This window comes from Zophobas morio, unplaced genomic scaffold (assembly GCF_036711695.1).
Source record: "Zophobas morio isolate AGI-343-1 ecotype UQ-CSIRO unplaced genomic scaffold, CSIRO_AGI_Zmor_V1 ptg000029l, whole genome shotgun sequence".
Classification (NCBI taxonomy): Eukaryota; Metazoa; Arthropoda; class Insecta; order Coleoptera; family Tenebrionidae; genus Zophobas; species Zophobas morio.
This window is the reverse complement of record NW_026972134.1, coordinates 4,664,795-4,681,755: the sequence shown is the minus strand read 5'-3', so window position 1 is coordinate 4,681,755 and position 16,961 is coordinate 4,664,795. Positions and strand designations below refer to the sequence as shown.

At 35.1% G+C, this 16,961-nt stretch overlaps 1 protein-coding gene across 2 annotated transcripts in view; it reads right to left on the bottom strand.

Annotated features, from left to right (window-relative positions):
* The window catches only part of LOC135137531 (cubilin-like), a 38,540-nt gene extending 22,967 nt beyond the window's left edge, over positions 1 to 15,573 (bottom strand). Inside the window, exons 1-18 of one of the 2 annotated variants that reach the window (XM_064067214.1) lie at positions 15,524 to 15,573; positions 9,419 to 9,548; positions 9,198 to 9,368; positions 8,860 to 9,140; positions 8,663 to 8,807; positions 8,475 to 8,616; positions 8,327 to 8,427; positions 8,149 to 8,275; positions 7,914 to 8,102; positions 7,717 to 7,860; positions 7,456 to 7,640; positions 7,232 to 7,403; positions 7,091 to 7,172; positions 6,929 to 7,034; positions 6,522 to 6,875; positions 6,308 to 6,464; positions 5,955 to 6,142; positions 5,737 to 5,899 (exon numbers count right to left, since the gene is read on the bottom strand). In XM_064067214.1, coding sequence (XP_063923284.1) covers positions 5,737 to 5,899; positions 5,955 to 6,142; positions 6,308 to 6,464; positions 6,522 to 6,875; positions 6,929 to 7,034; positions 7,091 to 7,172; positions 7,232 to 7,403; positions 7,456 to 7,640; positions 7,717 to 7,860; positions 7,914 to 8,102; positions 8,149 to 8,275; positions 8,327 to 8,427; positions 8,475 to 8,559 — 2,053 coding nt within the window. In that variant the 5' untranslated portion in view covers positions 8,560 to 8,616; positions 8,663 to 8,807; positions 8,860 to 9,140; ... (1 more) ...; positions 9,419 to 9,548; positions 15,524 to 15,573. Of the gene's footprint in view, positions 1 to 5,736; positions 5,900 to 5,954; positions 6,143 to 6,307; positions 6,465 to 6,521; positions 6,876 to 6,928; positions 7,035 to 7,090; positions 7,173 to 7,231; positions 7,404 to 7,455; positions 7,641 to 7,716; positions 7,861 to 7,913; positions 8,103 to 8,148; positions 8,276 to 8,326; positions 8,428 to 8,474; positions 8,617 to 8,662; positions 8,808 to 8,859; positions 9,141 to 9,197; positions 9,369 to 9,418; positions 9,549 to 15,523 lie in introns of those variants that run through there. The other variant, XM_064067215.1, reaches the window with a different exon arrangement.
* Positions 15,574 to 16,961: the final 1,388 nt, after the last annotated feature.

Genomic DNA, 16,961 nt, shown 5'->3' with positions numbered 1-16,961 from the left:
AAACACCGTCGCCAGAGTCACATACTACACACACACACACCTGATCTTGTAACCTAAATTCTACGCATATAAAACTTTTATTTGGTCGCTGTCAATTCTGACGTTTCTCGAGTCTGAACTTTGAATCACCAATTTTTTCACAATTTGGGACTTGGGGTTGTCAAAATTGAATAAAATTTTGTATTACACTCGCGGTTAAAATGAATGTGTAACTCGCGGTCTTAAGGCGCTCGCGGCATACGCCGCTCTCGCCTTAAACTGACCGCCCATTAAACATTCACTTTAACCGCTTGTATAATAAATAACTATTATTGATAAACAAGGAATAATCCATAACAGGTCATCGAAATAAGTTTAAAGACCAGTATTCATAAAATTCTAAAACGATTGAGAATTGAAGCTGCCATTCTTAAACTTTATTTGAGTACGAACAGATGTAAATAACTATTCAAATTTTGGTATATGGTCGCAGTTTTACAAGACAGTCGATTTCATGTGAAGATGCCACTTAATCACAATATTTTGGAGCTTATTTTTAAAATTTGAAGAAAAGAAAATGAAACGTCTTTTTAATTTTAAAATATAACTGATTTTGCGGAAGTAGGTATACTAGTTGAAGAATTGAGGAAATACCGGAAAATTTAACATGACAAGAAGAATACTCAATACACCGAAGTAGTCTAAGAGTGTAATTGGTGTTAATAAAGATCATTATCTGTCAGTAATTTTGTTAACGAAATGGAAAATTTGTGCAGTAATGTTGATAATTACTTTGATTAGTTTAATGATTTTGATAATTATGTAAAAAACCTTTGATTTATAAACACCAAGTTAATTTGTGTGAAATTGGCAAGAAAAGGTTTTCATAAGAATATTTATTTCCCAAAATACATCTCTTTAACAATCACTCACAACTGTCCACACACCTTTTAATTTTTACTAGTCTAATCAGTGAAACTGCACAAAAAACCCTATAACACAAAGACTGCTGTATTTTAGGGATGATGCAGTTCCTTGATTAGAAATACAAGTAAAGTTAAAGGTAACTAAGTTAATTTTCACAGCAACGGGAAAATGCTGACACCATGCTACGAATAGCTTAACGACTATTGATTTCTAAAAAAATGTATTTTTGGAAAATAAGTATTCTTGTGAGAAATATGTATTTTTGGCAATTTGACACAAATGCTTTTAGTGTCAACATCAATTTTGGTTAAGTTCGTGTTGAAGAGAATAAGGAAACATTGATAATAAAACCAATGTGCGTGAGAACAATTGGTCGAAGTTTATTTTGACAGAACTTCTATCGCCGCTGAAGTGCAGTCCAACAAATCCAGCTTAGCTGAAAAATTATAGAATTTCATTTTGTATTTTTTGTTTTGTGATAACCTCTACATCAAGTAAAAACCTGTAAATAACACCTTTTGATTGGCACTAGTCAATCATCACTAGACAGCGGATTTCTGTCGGGCTACGTCACGATTATAGGTGGGGACGGGCTGGATCGCCGGGACTCAGTAGCGGCTGATAGATAATCACTGAATTTGAATATCACTTATTCCATAAGTACAATTAACAATTTATTAATCAAACGGCTAAGTAAATGAGAACTGGAATTAACAGCAGAGTGCAACGAAGCAGCGTTATTCTAATCTCAAATAAACGAAGTGCAGCCCGTAACTGCAATGAATTCCCATCCCGTACGAGCCGTACCGAGTTTGGCCTTGTCTAGCCCGACAGAAATCCGCTCTCTAATCATCACTAATTGCACCCCTAAACTATTTACAATAATGTTTTTATTCTTCTCTTGATACAACAGTTTCAGAGCCAGAAGCCTAGGGAGTAAGAGTAGGAGATCAGCGAACTTGCGACACAAATCAGAGATGATATGAGAGAAAATAATAAACAATTATTGAAAAAATGGAATACGCAGCTTAAAGAGGAGCTTAAAACAATAAGAGAAGAATTAAAGCAAGCAAGAGATCAACTACAGGAGCAAAATCAAGAAATTAGAGAAGAATGGAAGCGAGCTAAGGAAGAAATCGGAAAGAGAGTGGGTGAACTAGAAAGTCAACTAGATCGAATGGAGAGAGAAAAGATAAGAAACAAAGTAGTGGTGATGTGATGGGATTGGAAATAGGAACAGGAGAGCAGAAGCAGATAATTGAAAAGGTGACAAAATTTTTAGAAGAGAAAGCCAACGTAGAGAGTAAAGTTAAAATGCGCGTACAAAATTGCAGAGAAAGTTTATGTAGTGGAATTCGAAAACAGAGAAGAAAAAATAAATGTAATGAAAAGCAAGAAGAACTTAAAAGGGTCGTCGATTTACATAAATGTTGATCTGACGAAAACTGGATAACAATCGATGGGAAATAATAATCGTTTATAGCAAGAAAATGGAGAAAACCAAGATAAACATAAAAAAGGAAACAAAAGAAAAAATACTTACAGGAGAGGGTTTTAACGCAAGACTGGGCGATAAGGGGACAATAATAATAGATGAAGAAAAGGGAGAGAAAAGAGGATCAAAAGACAAAGTAAATAACAAAGAAGTGAAAATATTTTGGAAGATAATAGAAGAAATGGGATGGGGGAATTTTGAATGGAAACAAGGAAGGAGATGAAGAAGGAATCAATTATAGACTATGGGATTGTCAACGAAGAGGTGTGGAAAGAAATAGAGAGTTTCAAAGTGGGGGAAAAGGTAAAATCAAACCACATGCCACTAGAAATAAAAATCAAAGGAAAAGAGTAAAAGTACGAAAAACAAAAGAGAAGAAACGAAAGAAAAGAAATAGAAAAAAGAATATGGAATGAAGAGGGAATTCAAAGATACAGAAGTAGACTAGAAGAAAGGAAATTCGAAATAAAAGAAGATATAGAAGCTATGATAGCAGAGCTGATCAACATAATTGTAGAAGCTACGGAAAAAAGAAAGATATACATATGGCAAGGGAGGAGTAATGGATGGAACGGAGAATGTAGTGAGTTGAAGAGAAAAGCAAGGGAAAAATTAAGAAAATGGAAGAATAAGAAGGGAAGGAAAGAAGAGTACTTGAAAGCAAGAGAGAATTATAGGAGAAAATGTGATGAAAGAAAAAGAGAAAAACGAGAAAAAGAAGAAAAGACAATAAAGTCCCTGAAAACAGAAAAAGAAGTATGGAGATATACAAACAAGGAACGGAGAAGGAAGACTGAAGTCAGTAGGAAAATCAAAATACATTTATTAATGAAATTATTGGGAGGTTGTGAGGAAAAATGCTGCAAAATAAATTAAGGAATCACAACGAGGGAAGAAATGTGGAGAGGTTCGGAAATAACAGAAGATGAAATAGGAAGACAGATTGAAAGATTGAAAAGAGGATAGACACCAGCAGGGAATAAAATCCAGAACGAAGCGTGGATGTTCGGGACAGAAGGAGTGAAGGAAAGGATATGGGGAGTGGTAGATGGAGTTTGGTGGGGAAAACGGTTTCCTCGGCAGTAGAGAAAAGGTATAATAGTCTCATTATTTAAAAATGGGCAAAAAAGTGATGTGAAAAATTACCGAGGGATCACCTTGCTCAATACGTCATACTAGATATACGCAATGATACTAGATGAGAGGTTACGGAAAGAGATTGAATCAAGGGGTATGTTACCAGACGGTCAGGCAGGGTTTATGAAAGGAAGAGGTACTATGGACAATGTGTACATCCTGCGGCATTTAGTAGGAAGAGAAATAAGGAAAGAGGGTGGAGGAATGTACCTACGCATTGTTCATAGATTTCAAAGCAGCGTTTGATAGCGTGAATAGAGAAAAAATGTGGGAGTATTTGAGGAGAAAGGGAGTAGATGCGTACCTGGTAACGAAAATGGAAGAAATATATGAAGAAACAGTAAGTAAGGCGAGAGTGAATAGAATAGAGAGCGAGAGTTTTTATACAAATAGAGGAGTGAGATAGGGATGCCCACTCAGCCCCGCATTGTGTACAGCGTATCTAGGACATATGGTTGAAATGTTCAGAAAAGCACAGACAGGAGAGTTAGTAGTAGGCAAAGAGAAAGTGTGGTCGTTGGCTTACGCAGATGATTTGGTGATTCTGGCAAAGAAAAGAGAATAAATGAAAACAATGATTAAAAGTTTCGAGAAGTGCGTACAAAAACGGAAAAAACAAAAATGGTGGTGTTTGGAAAGAAAGTAAGAAAGGACAAGGAAGAGTGGATATGGAGCGGGAAGAAGATTGAACAGATGAAAGAATTCCAGTACTTAGGATATACATTAAAAAGCAATAACTCAGATAGAGCGCATATTCAAGAAATGGTCCGAAAAGTGAACAAAGCGATAGGAATAGTATGGGCAACAGGAGAGAGAAAAGTTGGACATGATTATAAGAGAAGTATGATGACGTTTGATAGTTTGATCAAAAGTCTATTTATGTACGGAGCTGAGTTTTGAGGATGGAGGGAATATGAAGAAATAGAGAGAGTGCAAGAAAAATACTTAAAATGGACATTGTGATTGGAAAAACATACGCCGGGGTATATAGTGAGAGAAGAAACAAAAAGGGAGAAAATGGGAGGGGACGCGGATAAAAGGGAGTTGGATTTGAAAAGATGTTTAGTAATAGAGATGATTGTAAAATATTGCAAGAATGTTGGAAAGAAATAAGAAAGGAAGGGGGAAAACATGTTTGGAACGAAAGAGACAAGTATTATGAAAAAAATGAATGTGCATGTCAAAAATTAGAGAGAATGAGAGAAATGGGAAGGAGTATGAAAGAAGAATTGAGTGTAAAAGATAAGGATATAGATAAGCAAGAACGCAGATCGGGAATATCGGAGTCTAGATATAATGCAGAGTATAGAAAAATAGTAAAGGATGAAGTACCAAAGTACACACATAGTGAGAGTATAAACGAGAAAAGAGTGATGGCGAGATTTAGGTGTGGAAGTGAAGAGAAAGAGAATAATTTTTTTGATGGATGAAACTGACAGAAGGTGTAGGATATGTTGGAGAGAGGGTGAGAGGGAGAAACAATAGAACATGTGCTGGAAGGATGTGAAGGATTGAGAGAATTGGAGGAAAGTAGGGAAGAAGTGCTAAACGAGGATGGAAGATGACTGGATTCGATGAAAGCAGTATGGAAGATAAGGGAACTAAGGCAAGGGGTGGCTAAGCAGAAAGAATAGAACAATTATTATTGTATAAAACTCGAATGAGTATTTATTTTATTTATTTTTATTGATTTATTTGTATTATGTAGATTAAGTTAATTTGTACTTCTACTGAGATTCTTATTAAGCCTGTAAGGCAAATAATAAATTAATACTACTACATTGTTAAAAGAAAGAAAACAGAACTTCAAACAGGTTCTAAAATGGCACGTGATAAATCGAAATACTTTCTGAAAATATACACATTCAAACATGAGAATGGTGATTCGCAAAGAAATTTCAAAAACAGCGTTTTAACGTCGATGCATGGGGATTGGTAAAGGTAAATTGTGGACAATTTGTAAATAGACTTTTTAAACTTTTATAATTTTTTAACAAACTGTGTACTGCACTATATGCTATCAATCTAAGGTGAATTTTATTAAGTAACGGCTCAGACTTGCGTTAATAAATATCTAAATTATACACATGGAAACTTCATCCAGATTAGTACGATGTTCTTCAGAGTTGTAACTATTCAAATAAGGTGGTGTATTTATACTTACTAAATACTTCCAATTTTAAGTTCTTACTACTTACCCAAATTGGAAGTTGTATAATTAGCTTTAAATCCTCGACCATTATTGTTAGAATCTGATTCGAATTTTAACCATAAGTAATTATAACTTGAAACAATAAGTGGTGGAACCTCTTCGCAATATGTTCCCACCAGAGAAGAATTTGCGTCATGTCCGTCTCTAACCTGTTTGAGATTTAAAACGTTTTCGAGAATAATAATTCATCACATAAAAACTTACCTCTAGATAGTTGTACGTGCACTTTGGATACGAATTGCTTTTGAAATCTAAGTCTTGAATTTTTAGCTTAATGATCTGTCCAAGAGGTTGTATTATTTCAAATATGCATTGTAAGAAATGGTCATGATCGTTTGGATAGCCGGGAGACGAGATAACTCCAGAAGGTGCAGTAAACTTACCACCACATACTGAAAGCATTAATATTTTAATACCGGAAAATATTCGAAGATTGACACATTTTCTGAAAATTGTTATTTAATTTTGACAAGAAATTTAAATTTCTTTTATGCTTGGTCATCATGGTATGAATAAGAACAGAGAAGAAAAAGTTTCAAATCACTGGACATACAAACCTGTTTCGTATTTGATTACAAATCCAGAACTAGTTACGGCCCAGTTAGTTTTAAAAACAATTAGCAAAACATTATTATCTGTAGTGTAAGGTGCAGGTACGTCTGTTCCACAATATTTCCCGATCAGAGGAGCATCAACAGTACCACCAGCATAAATCTGAAATTAAAGTGTTAATTAATAAACATAGAAACTATAATTTGATGGTTCTTATACAGCAACATAATCAAACTGACATCCTTCCGTGTTCTCGAACTCCAATGACATAAACGTGATCTTTATACGTGACTTTTCCGACAGTTGAATTGTGTATTGACATTGAATATCGTTCGGATAATTTACGTTAAAAGATGGTGAACGAATTTCGTCTTGGTATCTGGTATATACGCCACCACAACCTGGCATTCCTTCTACGACCGAATATGATATTTGAAATCCTGGATAAGTACGACTTGCATCCGTATGGAAATGCACCAGAACTTCAGCTCCTGGCGAAAACAACGGAGTCGGGTGTGTAGTGTTGCAGAATTTCGAAAAAACTGGATCGCTATATTCGGTTCCTGAAATAAACTAAGTAGAAAAGCATCAATAGGAGCTTTGTTCTAATTGTGACTTTAACTTACTTCTAGGTAGTCGTTGTCACAAGTGGAACTGTTACCAATCATTAATGAGAAAAAGTGGAACATTAGCCGTTTTCCGGCTGGAGCTTTTAAAGGCCAGTAACAATCTCTAATAGTGGATATTACTTTTAGAAATGCAAACATATTAGAAACTAAAGTGGTTACCTATTGTTGGGATAATTGCCAGGGGAACCGGGTGAGTGAATGCTACCCTGAGATATGATTTGTTTTAACTCTGCGCCGCAATCTGTATTATTAAAACATGTAAGTTTTCGTTTAATTAACTTGTCGACAATTGTTTCTTACATGGTAGTAAAGAAGTCCAAGTCAAGTTGAAACCTCGAGACGCCACAGAATGATCTGACCTGAACCATAGATGAACTACATTATGTGTAGTGATAATTGTACCACCGTTTGGTAAACTGTGTCCACAGAAACGACCTATAGAGCGTGACAATGTGTTTTTTCCGTCGTGAATCTACAAGTTGTGTAATGTTATGTCTATTTTTGAAATGTTTTTCCGAATTTACTTGTAGCCAGTCGTATCTACACGCAGGAGATGCTTCCACACTGAAGCTTGAAAAAGTAATGTTCAGTACCTTAGTTACGTTAGTTTCAATAGTCCACGCGCAACTTAACGCATGCCCATATGTCTCGAATTGAACTGAAGGGAAAGCCAACGTACCGTTTTCCGAAGCTAGCTGACCACCACAAGCTTTAAATTGAAAACTAAATTTTGATAAAAGTGATACAGAGGAGCACGGAAGGTGTATAAGAAATTAAGAAATTACCTTGCCTCTCCGTTTCACATTTAGATCCAGTGTACGATGACGGACAGATACATCTGTATGAAATACCAAGAATCGATCTACAAGTACCACCATTTTGACAAGGATTAGTGGCACATAAATCTCTAAATGAATCACAATTTCTTCCTGTTAAATTTCTGTAAGGAGCTGAACCGACGGCGACTATGATTTTCACTTACCCGTATACCTGCTGTAACATTCACATACGTAATCACTAGTCCCATTAAGTCTACACCTTCCATGTCTGCAAGGATTTGGATAGCAGGGGCCTTGGCTGGGTAGTAGCGAGCGCACGCATCCGTTGAGACCAATACCATTTCCAACGTAACTAGCTGGACAAACACACTCGACGAAGGTTGAACTAATTCCTAGAGTATTAAAATTAAAAGAAGAAAGCAAAATTTTTCTACATACTTGGGTTATTTCGACAAGTAGCTAAACTATGGCAGCCACCATTGTTAACACTGCATACTCCTTGATAGGAGCAGATGACACCATCGCCCGTATATCCCGCAGGACAATTCCCACAAATTCTGGAACCCTATAGCAATGGTTGTGTATGTCATGATGTTACAAGCAATATGAATCTTACAAGAGTATTGATACACTGTACCACCGGATTTGTACTACATCCACCATTTGAAGTTGCACATTCGTCGACGTCGGTACAGTAGTATCCATTTCCGCTATAACCTGCAATCTGTGTTAAAATTTTGTTCCCACTTATGCTTCGATTTTACCTTGAGGACAGTTTCCACAGCGGAATGTTCCAGGTAGATTTACGCAGGGTACTGGTGGGTCGACTGAACATGGAGCTTTTTTCATTTCACACTCATTGACGTCCGTGTTGCAAGCGGATGTGTTACTATCGTTTGTCCAACCCTAGAACATATGTAAAGAATCCTAACCAAACAAAACAAGAATTTACTTGGTCGCAAATGCACTTATAACCAACATCGTTGTACTGAGTTACGCATGTTCCATGTCCACAGAGTTCTACGTTAGATCCTGATTTGCAGTCATTTGACCTTCTGGTACAATGAATACCGAACCATTCGTGGGCGCAAATACACCTGAGAACATTAGTTTTAAGTAGTTCAAATTAAATAGAATAAATTTATTTACTCGTAAGTCCCTGGACGATTTATGCAAGTGGCTCCATTCTGGCAACCTAAATCGGTACCAGCAAATCTAGCACACTCATCAACATCTTTATTACAAAGCGGCCCCTCCCATTCATCAGGACATTGGCAAAAGTAATCGTTATATAAATCTTGGCAAGTTGCCCCATTTTTACAAGGATTACTAGAACATTCATCCGTTGTCAGTAGAAGAGTAAAAAGTCGTATCGTCTTTTGCAAGTTGTTTACTTTTCTGGTTAATATCCTAATTCTCCGCACTACGAACTACAATTTAAAATGAATTACTGTAGCTGTAAATAAAGCCTGTGAAGCGGAATTAACTGCATCCTGCGGAAACTGATTAGATGCGGATGTCAGGTTTGCACCCCCTTGTAGTGTCTTTATTTTTGTCAAGATGCCATCATCAAGGAGTTGTTCGAATGTAGAAATTTTTGCAAGTGATCTTTGTGCGCTTATTTGATATTTTTTTATGGATTCTAAGACTTTGTTAGTCTAAAACGAAATATCTTTTAAAATGAATACTTGCATTCGATGTAAATTACGATTTTGGATGATTTTAATATGTCTGCGCTATTTACGTGAATTCCACCACGTCCTACAGTTTGAAAGCTGATGTTTTTATTCTCTGCCGCATAAAATATCAAATGTCCATTTTGAGCAACTATCCTTGATCTGAAACACAATGTGGTTAATAAATGTTGTTAGTTTTAGTTAGCAATGCAGACATGTAAGCCATGCACTAGAAAATTTTATTTATTTTGTAAATTTTGAAATAAATTGCTATGGACGATGCTAACATCGCAATACAAATTTATTAAGTTTTATTTTATTTTTATAAACTGAGTATAAATTTCGTTTAAATCTCGATATTTGAGTAAACAGTACTGTCTTTATTAGTATTACACTGCAATTATTCAAATTTATATGTATTCTTGCTAAAATGTTGACGCCTTCATCACAAAATTTTGTTTCGGAAAACTCACTTGAAACATCCACATAGCATGCTTCTTTGCCTTCACTTTAACAGTCCACACATACCTTTATTTTAACGTGCACGAGTTATCATAAAAAATAAAATTCGCAAAATTTTATTTTATGTTTTTCGAATAATCTATATTTGTTCGCCCGTACTTCAGGGGAAGGGAAGTTCTGTCTATAGTTGTAAAGACATAATTTTTCTATCGTTTAAATATTTGAAAAAGCAATAGTATATTTTACAGTAATTATTACTAAAAAAATATATAAATATCACTCCAAGAATTGGATGTAAGTTGAAATTAAACTAATTAAATTCCTCGGGATATTCCTGCCTAGGCTAAACTGAAAAAAAAATGTGTGGTGGTTATGGACAACGCACCATATCATTCAGTGCAGTTGGACAAGCCACCAAAATGTTCTGGTAAAAACGCCAAATGCCACAATGTCTGCTTAACCATAGCACATACATTCTCAACCTTCATCCAAAGATAGGGTGGACTTGAAGCTCTCTCTTAAGGTACTCCAAACATTTGGGAAAATTTTTGTAGACATTGTGAAAAACTTATTTTGGTAGAGTGGAAAAATATATCGGAAATTTTTCGTATGAAGACTTTCCTCCTTCCATTATTTCACTAGGTGAATCTGATTTAGAGTAAGAATTAGAAGACGATAATGACTAAAATTTTTCTAATGATAATAATATTAATAATAATAATAATATTTATTGATTCCAACAGGATACACCCACTTACCGGAATCAAGTAAGCACAAGAGTTACATTGTACTAAGTACATGAAAGAATTAGAAAAATTAAATACCATAACAGTGATTGTAATAATGATAACAACTACTTAAATTTTCCCTTAAATTAACTAACTAAATAACTTAAAATAATAACTGATAATATATAATGCAATAACTACGACTACATCTGGATGCTGTATTTGAATGAGCTGAATATACGCAAATCGTTTAAAATTCTACACTACTACAAGCCTTTCATACAGGAACAAACATAATTGCAAAATCAAAAAATATATCACAACCGCTAGCAATACCATTGTAAAGAGAGCGAGCAAATTAAGGCAACAGGAGATCTAGCTAGTGCGTTGTTACGAGAAGCAGACATGTAAAATAATACATGTTGGCGAACTGCAGAAGAACGAGGCACTAAAAAATTTATTTTGCCAAGAAGTAAAGGGCAGTCTAATTTATTATTGAGTAGGTTGTACAAAAATCTTATTGTTAAAATATTGCGACGTGTATAAAGAGATAAAATATTAAACCTATCTAGCAGAGTAGAGTGATTGAAACCCTGAGGAGGATAGATATACAGCATCTTGTTTAAAAGCCAACCATTTAAGAAATTTTCTTTGAACGGCCTCTAGATTACTACGATGAACTGCGTAAATTGGAGACTAGATAACTGCTCCATATTCCAGCCTCTAACGCACTAGGGACAAAAAAGTAATTTCAAAGTGCTTTCGTTATGAAAGTCACTCCAGTTTCGGTAAATAAATCCATAAGTTTTATATGCCTTAATGATAATCTCAGTAATATGTTTTACAAAAGTTAATCTATTCTCCGTACACCATGTACATGCAAGATCTAGACACATTTGTAAAACAACACAATCTTGTATACCATTTATCTTAGTGAAAAGCTTAAAGTCATCCGCAAACATTAATTTCTGACAAGTAATTTTATTAGCTAGATCATTAATAAAAAGTAAGAATAGCAGAGGCCCCAAATTTGATCCTTGTGGTACACCCGACGTCGGAACAAAAGGCTTAGAAGTGAAATTTCTATACTTGACACAAAATTGTCTCTGACGCAAATAGGAACAGAAAAGTTTAATTAAGGATTGAGAGAAGCCAAAGTGATTTAATTTTTCAGTCAATATAAAATGATCTATTTGATCAAAAGCCTTTGTAAAATCGGTATATATCACATCGCATTGCCCTTTTTTATCTATGACTTCTGATGCATACTGAGAAAAAATGGCCAAATTCGTAATCGTCGATCTTTTCTGAGTAAAACCATGTTGATGTATAGAACTTAACTGCTTAGTTTGATTATAAATATCAGAATATGAAGTTGTTTCAAATACTTTGGCGAAATTGCAGAGTAGAAAAATACCTCTGTAATTGGTAACATCATTTGAATTTCCTTTTTTTAGGATCGGACATATATACGCATGTTTCCATAAAGAAGGGAAAACTGAGTGCTTAAGTATAAGATTAAATAATACACTTAACGGATGCGCCAGCGACAATGCACAGTCTTTAAGTATGAAAGAAGGAACGCCATCAATTCCCATTGTGAGGGAGTCCTTTGATCGTTTCAGAATTTCCAGCACCTCCTGTGATGAGATCGGAGAAGCGATAATTTGTGTAGAAGAACTAATTATAGGGGGTGGTTGTGTGTGGTCCCTAGGAGTAGAACAAATAAAGACACAGTTAACGATGTCTGAGGGGGTAGAGAGTTCGGTACCGTCAAACACCATAAGACCAGGAATTCTGGTAGTCCCTTTTTTGGATTGAATAAAACCCCAAAACTTTTTCGGGTCTACAGAAATAGACTTCTCAGTGTTTGATATGTACCTCTTGTACGCTTCCTCTATAAGATATTTAGATCTTGACCGTGAAGCTTAAACAACTCCTCATACTGGATCGTTCTGCATTTTTTGTAATTTTTATAAGCTAAAGTTTTTTGTTGAACGGTACGTATTATTTCACTCGTGAACCACAGAGGATAGTATTCTCTATACCTAGATGAAGAGTATTTTGGTATAGCTAAATTAAACACTTCGTAAAGCTTGTTATAAAAATGAAGACAAGCTTTTTCAACGTCGTCTATATTCTGTAGAGGACTCCAATCGATGGACGAAAGACTTTCATAAAGTAAAGAGTAGTTGGCTCGTTTACAATTATATCCATTGTTACAGTCCATCATGTGAAACGAAGGTGTGCCTTGAGTGAAGACGTTAGAACAATTAATGCAGACAGCCGGATGGTGTGGATCATCCTTAACTAAATAATATTTGGCTCTATCGACAACACATTAAAAGTTAGAAAAAATTAGATCTAGACAACGAACATTGGCATTTTCAATATGATTGTGTTGTTGTAATGAATGTAATTTTTTAAAAAAATTTAATATTGAACAGAATTTATCGTTTGAATTGGAGGAGACGCCCGGAGCATTGAAATCGCCTATAATCAACGTTTGGTGATTTTCCATCAGTATTTCAGGAGACGGAAAAGCATCGAAGAATAATTCATAGTTCTGAGAAGAAGTGTGAGGTGGAATATATAAGACGAAAACTAGTAATTTACGGTTGTTGTGACTAGTAATTTTAACACCAACAATATCTATGCAAGAAACAACGTCATTGATGGTCGATAGATCCAATTCAGTGGCAGTGATAGAGCTCCTCACAGCAAGAAGCACCCCACCACCTCTTGTTACATCTAGAGATTCTAAGGGACGGTCTTTTCGATAAATAGTAAATATATCTGTGGATAATTCACTGTTCAGGATATCATTGGTTAACCATGGTTCGCTTATAGCAACAAGATCAAATTCACACTGTGTAATTGTATTGTAAAAGTTAGCAACTTTAGACCGCAAACCCCTTACATTTTGATAAAGGATGTTTAAAGACTTGCAAGTGGGTGTTGGGGTTAGTTTAAAGACTTGACTATTTTTGGAATGCCATTGACATGTCGAATTCTCAAGTTGGTTTCACCATTGTTCAACCTAATAGTCATGTCGTTTTTGACTTGCTTATAATAGTCAATTTGTCGTGGGGTTTTGTCAAAAGAAATCGATACCTTTTTGTGCTGAGGTGAATTCCGTAAAGTCTTGGCGTTCTTTATAAAACTTAGAACTTCCAGGTCATTACGTAGAATGATTTTTATAGGTCTGGCCTTAGTATCGGATCGTCGACCCAATCGTTGAATTATAATATTATCGTCATCACAGCTGGGGTTAATACATTTTAAAATATCCTTTACTGACCATTGATCACGCTCAGACGAATGAACTTGGTCGAGCTCGACTTGTTGTTCGTCAACACCGAACATAATCAAATTTTGCTTCCTATTTTGACGCTCCGTTACTTCCGTAACAATATCTTCAAAGCGATCTGACTGTTTGTTGTTGATAGATATTTGTAAATCGTTCAATTTAGCTTCAAAATTAGCTTGTAAGTTGGTGATAGAAGTGGCGATCTCATTTTGAAGCACGGCAATTGTAGATTTTAGATCTTTAAATTGTGATATATTGTTGTTACAATGTCTGCAGACAACTTTGGATATTGATCTTGTCCATTTCACGTCGTTTTCGGATAAACCGATACATAATAATCGAAATGAAAAAAAACACTAAAGCTTAACTTGCCAGGGGATGATTTTTTTATTTCAGAAATTGTTTAATTGAAAAAACAGGTATTATCATTCTTTAAATGACCATTTTATTTTATGTTGTATCTCAGAAAATTTTGATTAAAGCATTCCATATTTTCTTTAGAAACAAAAATTACATCATCCAAGTATACAGAATTCGTCATTTAGTTTTTAACTAGGTACATTTTAGCCGGCCGTCGCGCAACACCCCCTTTCAGCATATAATTCCCGTCCAATTCCCGTTTCAGCGTCGCCGCCTCCCCAGGATCTGAAGAAATCAGAAAACAACCGCCGCCAGGGAGGTCAAAGAACGACCGTGACCGAATTTCATTTCTGTTTTTAGCCGTATTTCTTTATCCAATAAGTTTTCTCAATCATCAATTTTTGGAAAGGAATAAACTGATTAATTTTGGTTAACTATTTACCAGAGTATTTAGTTTTGCAGTTTCACTAATAAAATTTTTATTTTCTTTACCCTGGATTTTCACGACAACTTAGCACGTATTCATAAACCACAAGTGTAGGAGTATATTATGTTATAAACTTTAAGTAAAATTTACTATTGTAAATTTTCGAGATGACGTCCTTCCATTCTTGGTAAGGATGATCAGAAACATTTTGGTTATCGTTTTACTAATTACACAATATCCTTGACATACATACAAAATTTGACAAGAATTGGTCCTGTAGCTTCGAAGATCATCTGTCTGATAAAAATTGAAGAAAAAGGAGCCAAACGTCAGAACTTTGAACACGGGATTTTTTGGTTGCAAGGGGGTGATGGTTTCATTGCTGCTACGAACGGATTGGCGTGCTGCTTGCACATATATAAAGGTAATCATGATCACAATGTTTGCGAAAATTTTGATGTTCAAGGGGAAAAACTCAAAGCGGATTCACTATAAATGTGGAAGCATATTATTGTATAGCATTTAAATAATTTTAATATGGAATCTTTTGATATGACTTCATCAAATTCTTGATGATTAGTTAAATTTTGCTTGGTGTTTTACCATCTACATGATATTCCTCATACACTAGACAACAATCGGTCCAGTAGTTTCAGTTATTACTGTCTAATGAAATCGACACGGACGACAGTCAGACTACAGAACGACGGGAAGAGGAGACCACTTATTTCGTACTCTAGGGGTCATGAAATATTGGGAGAAAATATGAAAGTAACCAGTCGCCCGATGGTGCTAGTACAATACTTCCTTCGTTAACGCTCGCTTGGAGTAAAAATCAAATTGTACTTACTGCCTTCCATATTCATTATTTGTATACACAATGTTCACAAGCGTATAAAAAAATAAAAAATATATAAAAGTCATTTTTAAAACCTAATTCTGTTTTTCACTAAACACATTTTCAGCGAACGATCAAATTGAATTAGAGATAGTGGTAATAGATAACTGAGTTCTGGCGGTGTCAAGGGGCGTTATATATATTAGGTTGTACTAATTATAATTAACATTTTTATAGCCCAAAAGATTGAATTACATCATGATTGAATTACGTGTTAATGTGGGACCAGAATTAGTACATCAAGGTGGTAAGGGTGGCTCGAGTGACAACTGTAATATAAAAGCAATTATCATTTTCTGAGATTATTATCATAAAAAAAATTATCCAAAATGCTACAGATTACTCCCACAAAGAAAGACTAGCTAGTTTTTAATCAATGTTACTGGGGTGTGTACGATTGGAATATCCAACTGTTACAAACATGGTTACATTTAGTTGACCCACGTGTCTTATTAACTTATTAGATATATTTTTAGTTATTTCATTCTTCTTTACTTTAGCCCTTTATAACTGGGCCTTCAATCTATTAAGGGCTCCATTTAAAATTATTACATATTATTATTTAATAAGCAAATATTTTTATAAAATAACATATATTTAAGACTATTTCCTCAAAAAAAAGATCCAATCAAATCAATTATATTTCTGTATGACAACCAATAAAAATTAAATTTCAGCCATAATTTTGCATTCGTGGAAACTTATCACTGTAAAGACGTGCGAAAACGTATTTGCCTATTCTAAACTACTGGACATATCGACTCGAAACTTCTACAGATGTGTTTTTTTGTTTCTGCTTTCAATGAAGCATTTTTTATTTTGCATGTTTTGATATACCTGTAGGTATAGCGGCATATTACATATACTACTCCATATTTTTGGTTTTACTGTTTTGCTGTTATTTTCATTGCTAAAAAGTTTTCGCTTGGCATCTGAGTAACCAGGTAAATGGGTATTAAGGGGACAATGCGATTATATATGTTAGGGAGCGGTAATTCAATGGCTGGTGGACCAAGGGATTTGGTAAATTTTCCTAGAACCGTTTGCTTCTTCAACGAAAATTTTAGTTGTTAATTACTTCCCGAGCGTAAGCAAAGGAAGTATTGTAATCGAGTCCGTCGGCCGACTCTCTACTTTTACGTTTTCTCGATCTTTCATGACCCCTAGAAGACGAAGAAATAAGTCTCCCATTTCCGTCTGTCTGTCCGTCTGTCCGTCTGTCCGTCCGTCTGTCCGTCCGTCTGTCCGTCTGTCCGTCTGTTGTCCCGGATTTTTATTAGACAGATAATATCCGAAAGTACTCGACCGATTGTTGTGAAATTTTGTACTTATATTAAGAATATCATGTAGATGGTAAAACGCTAACCAAAATTTGTCTAATCATCCCCAC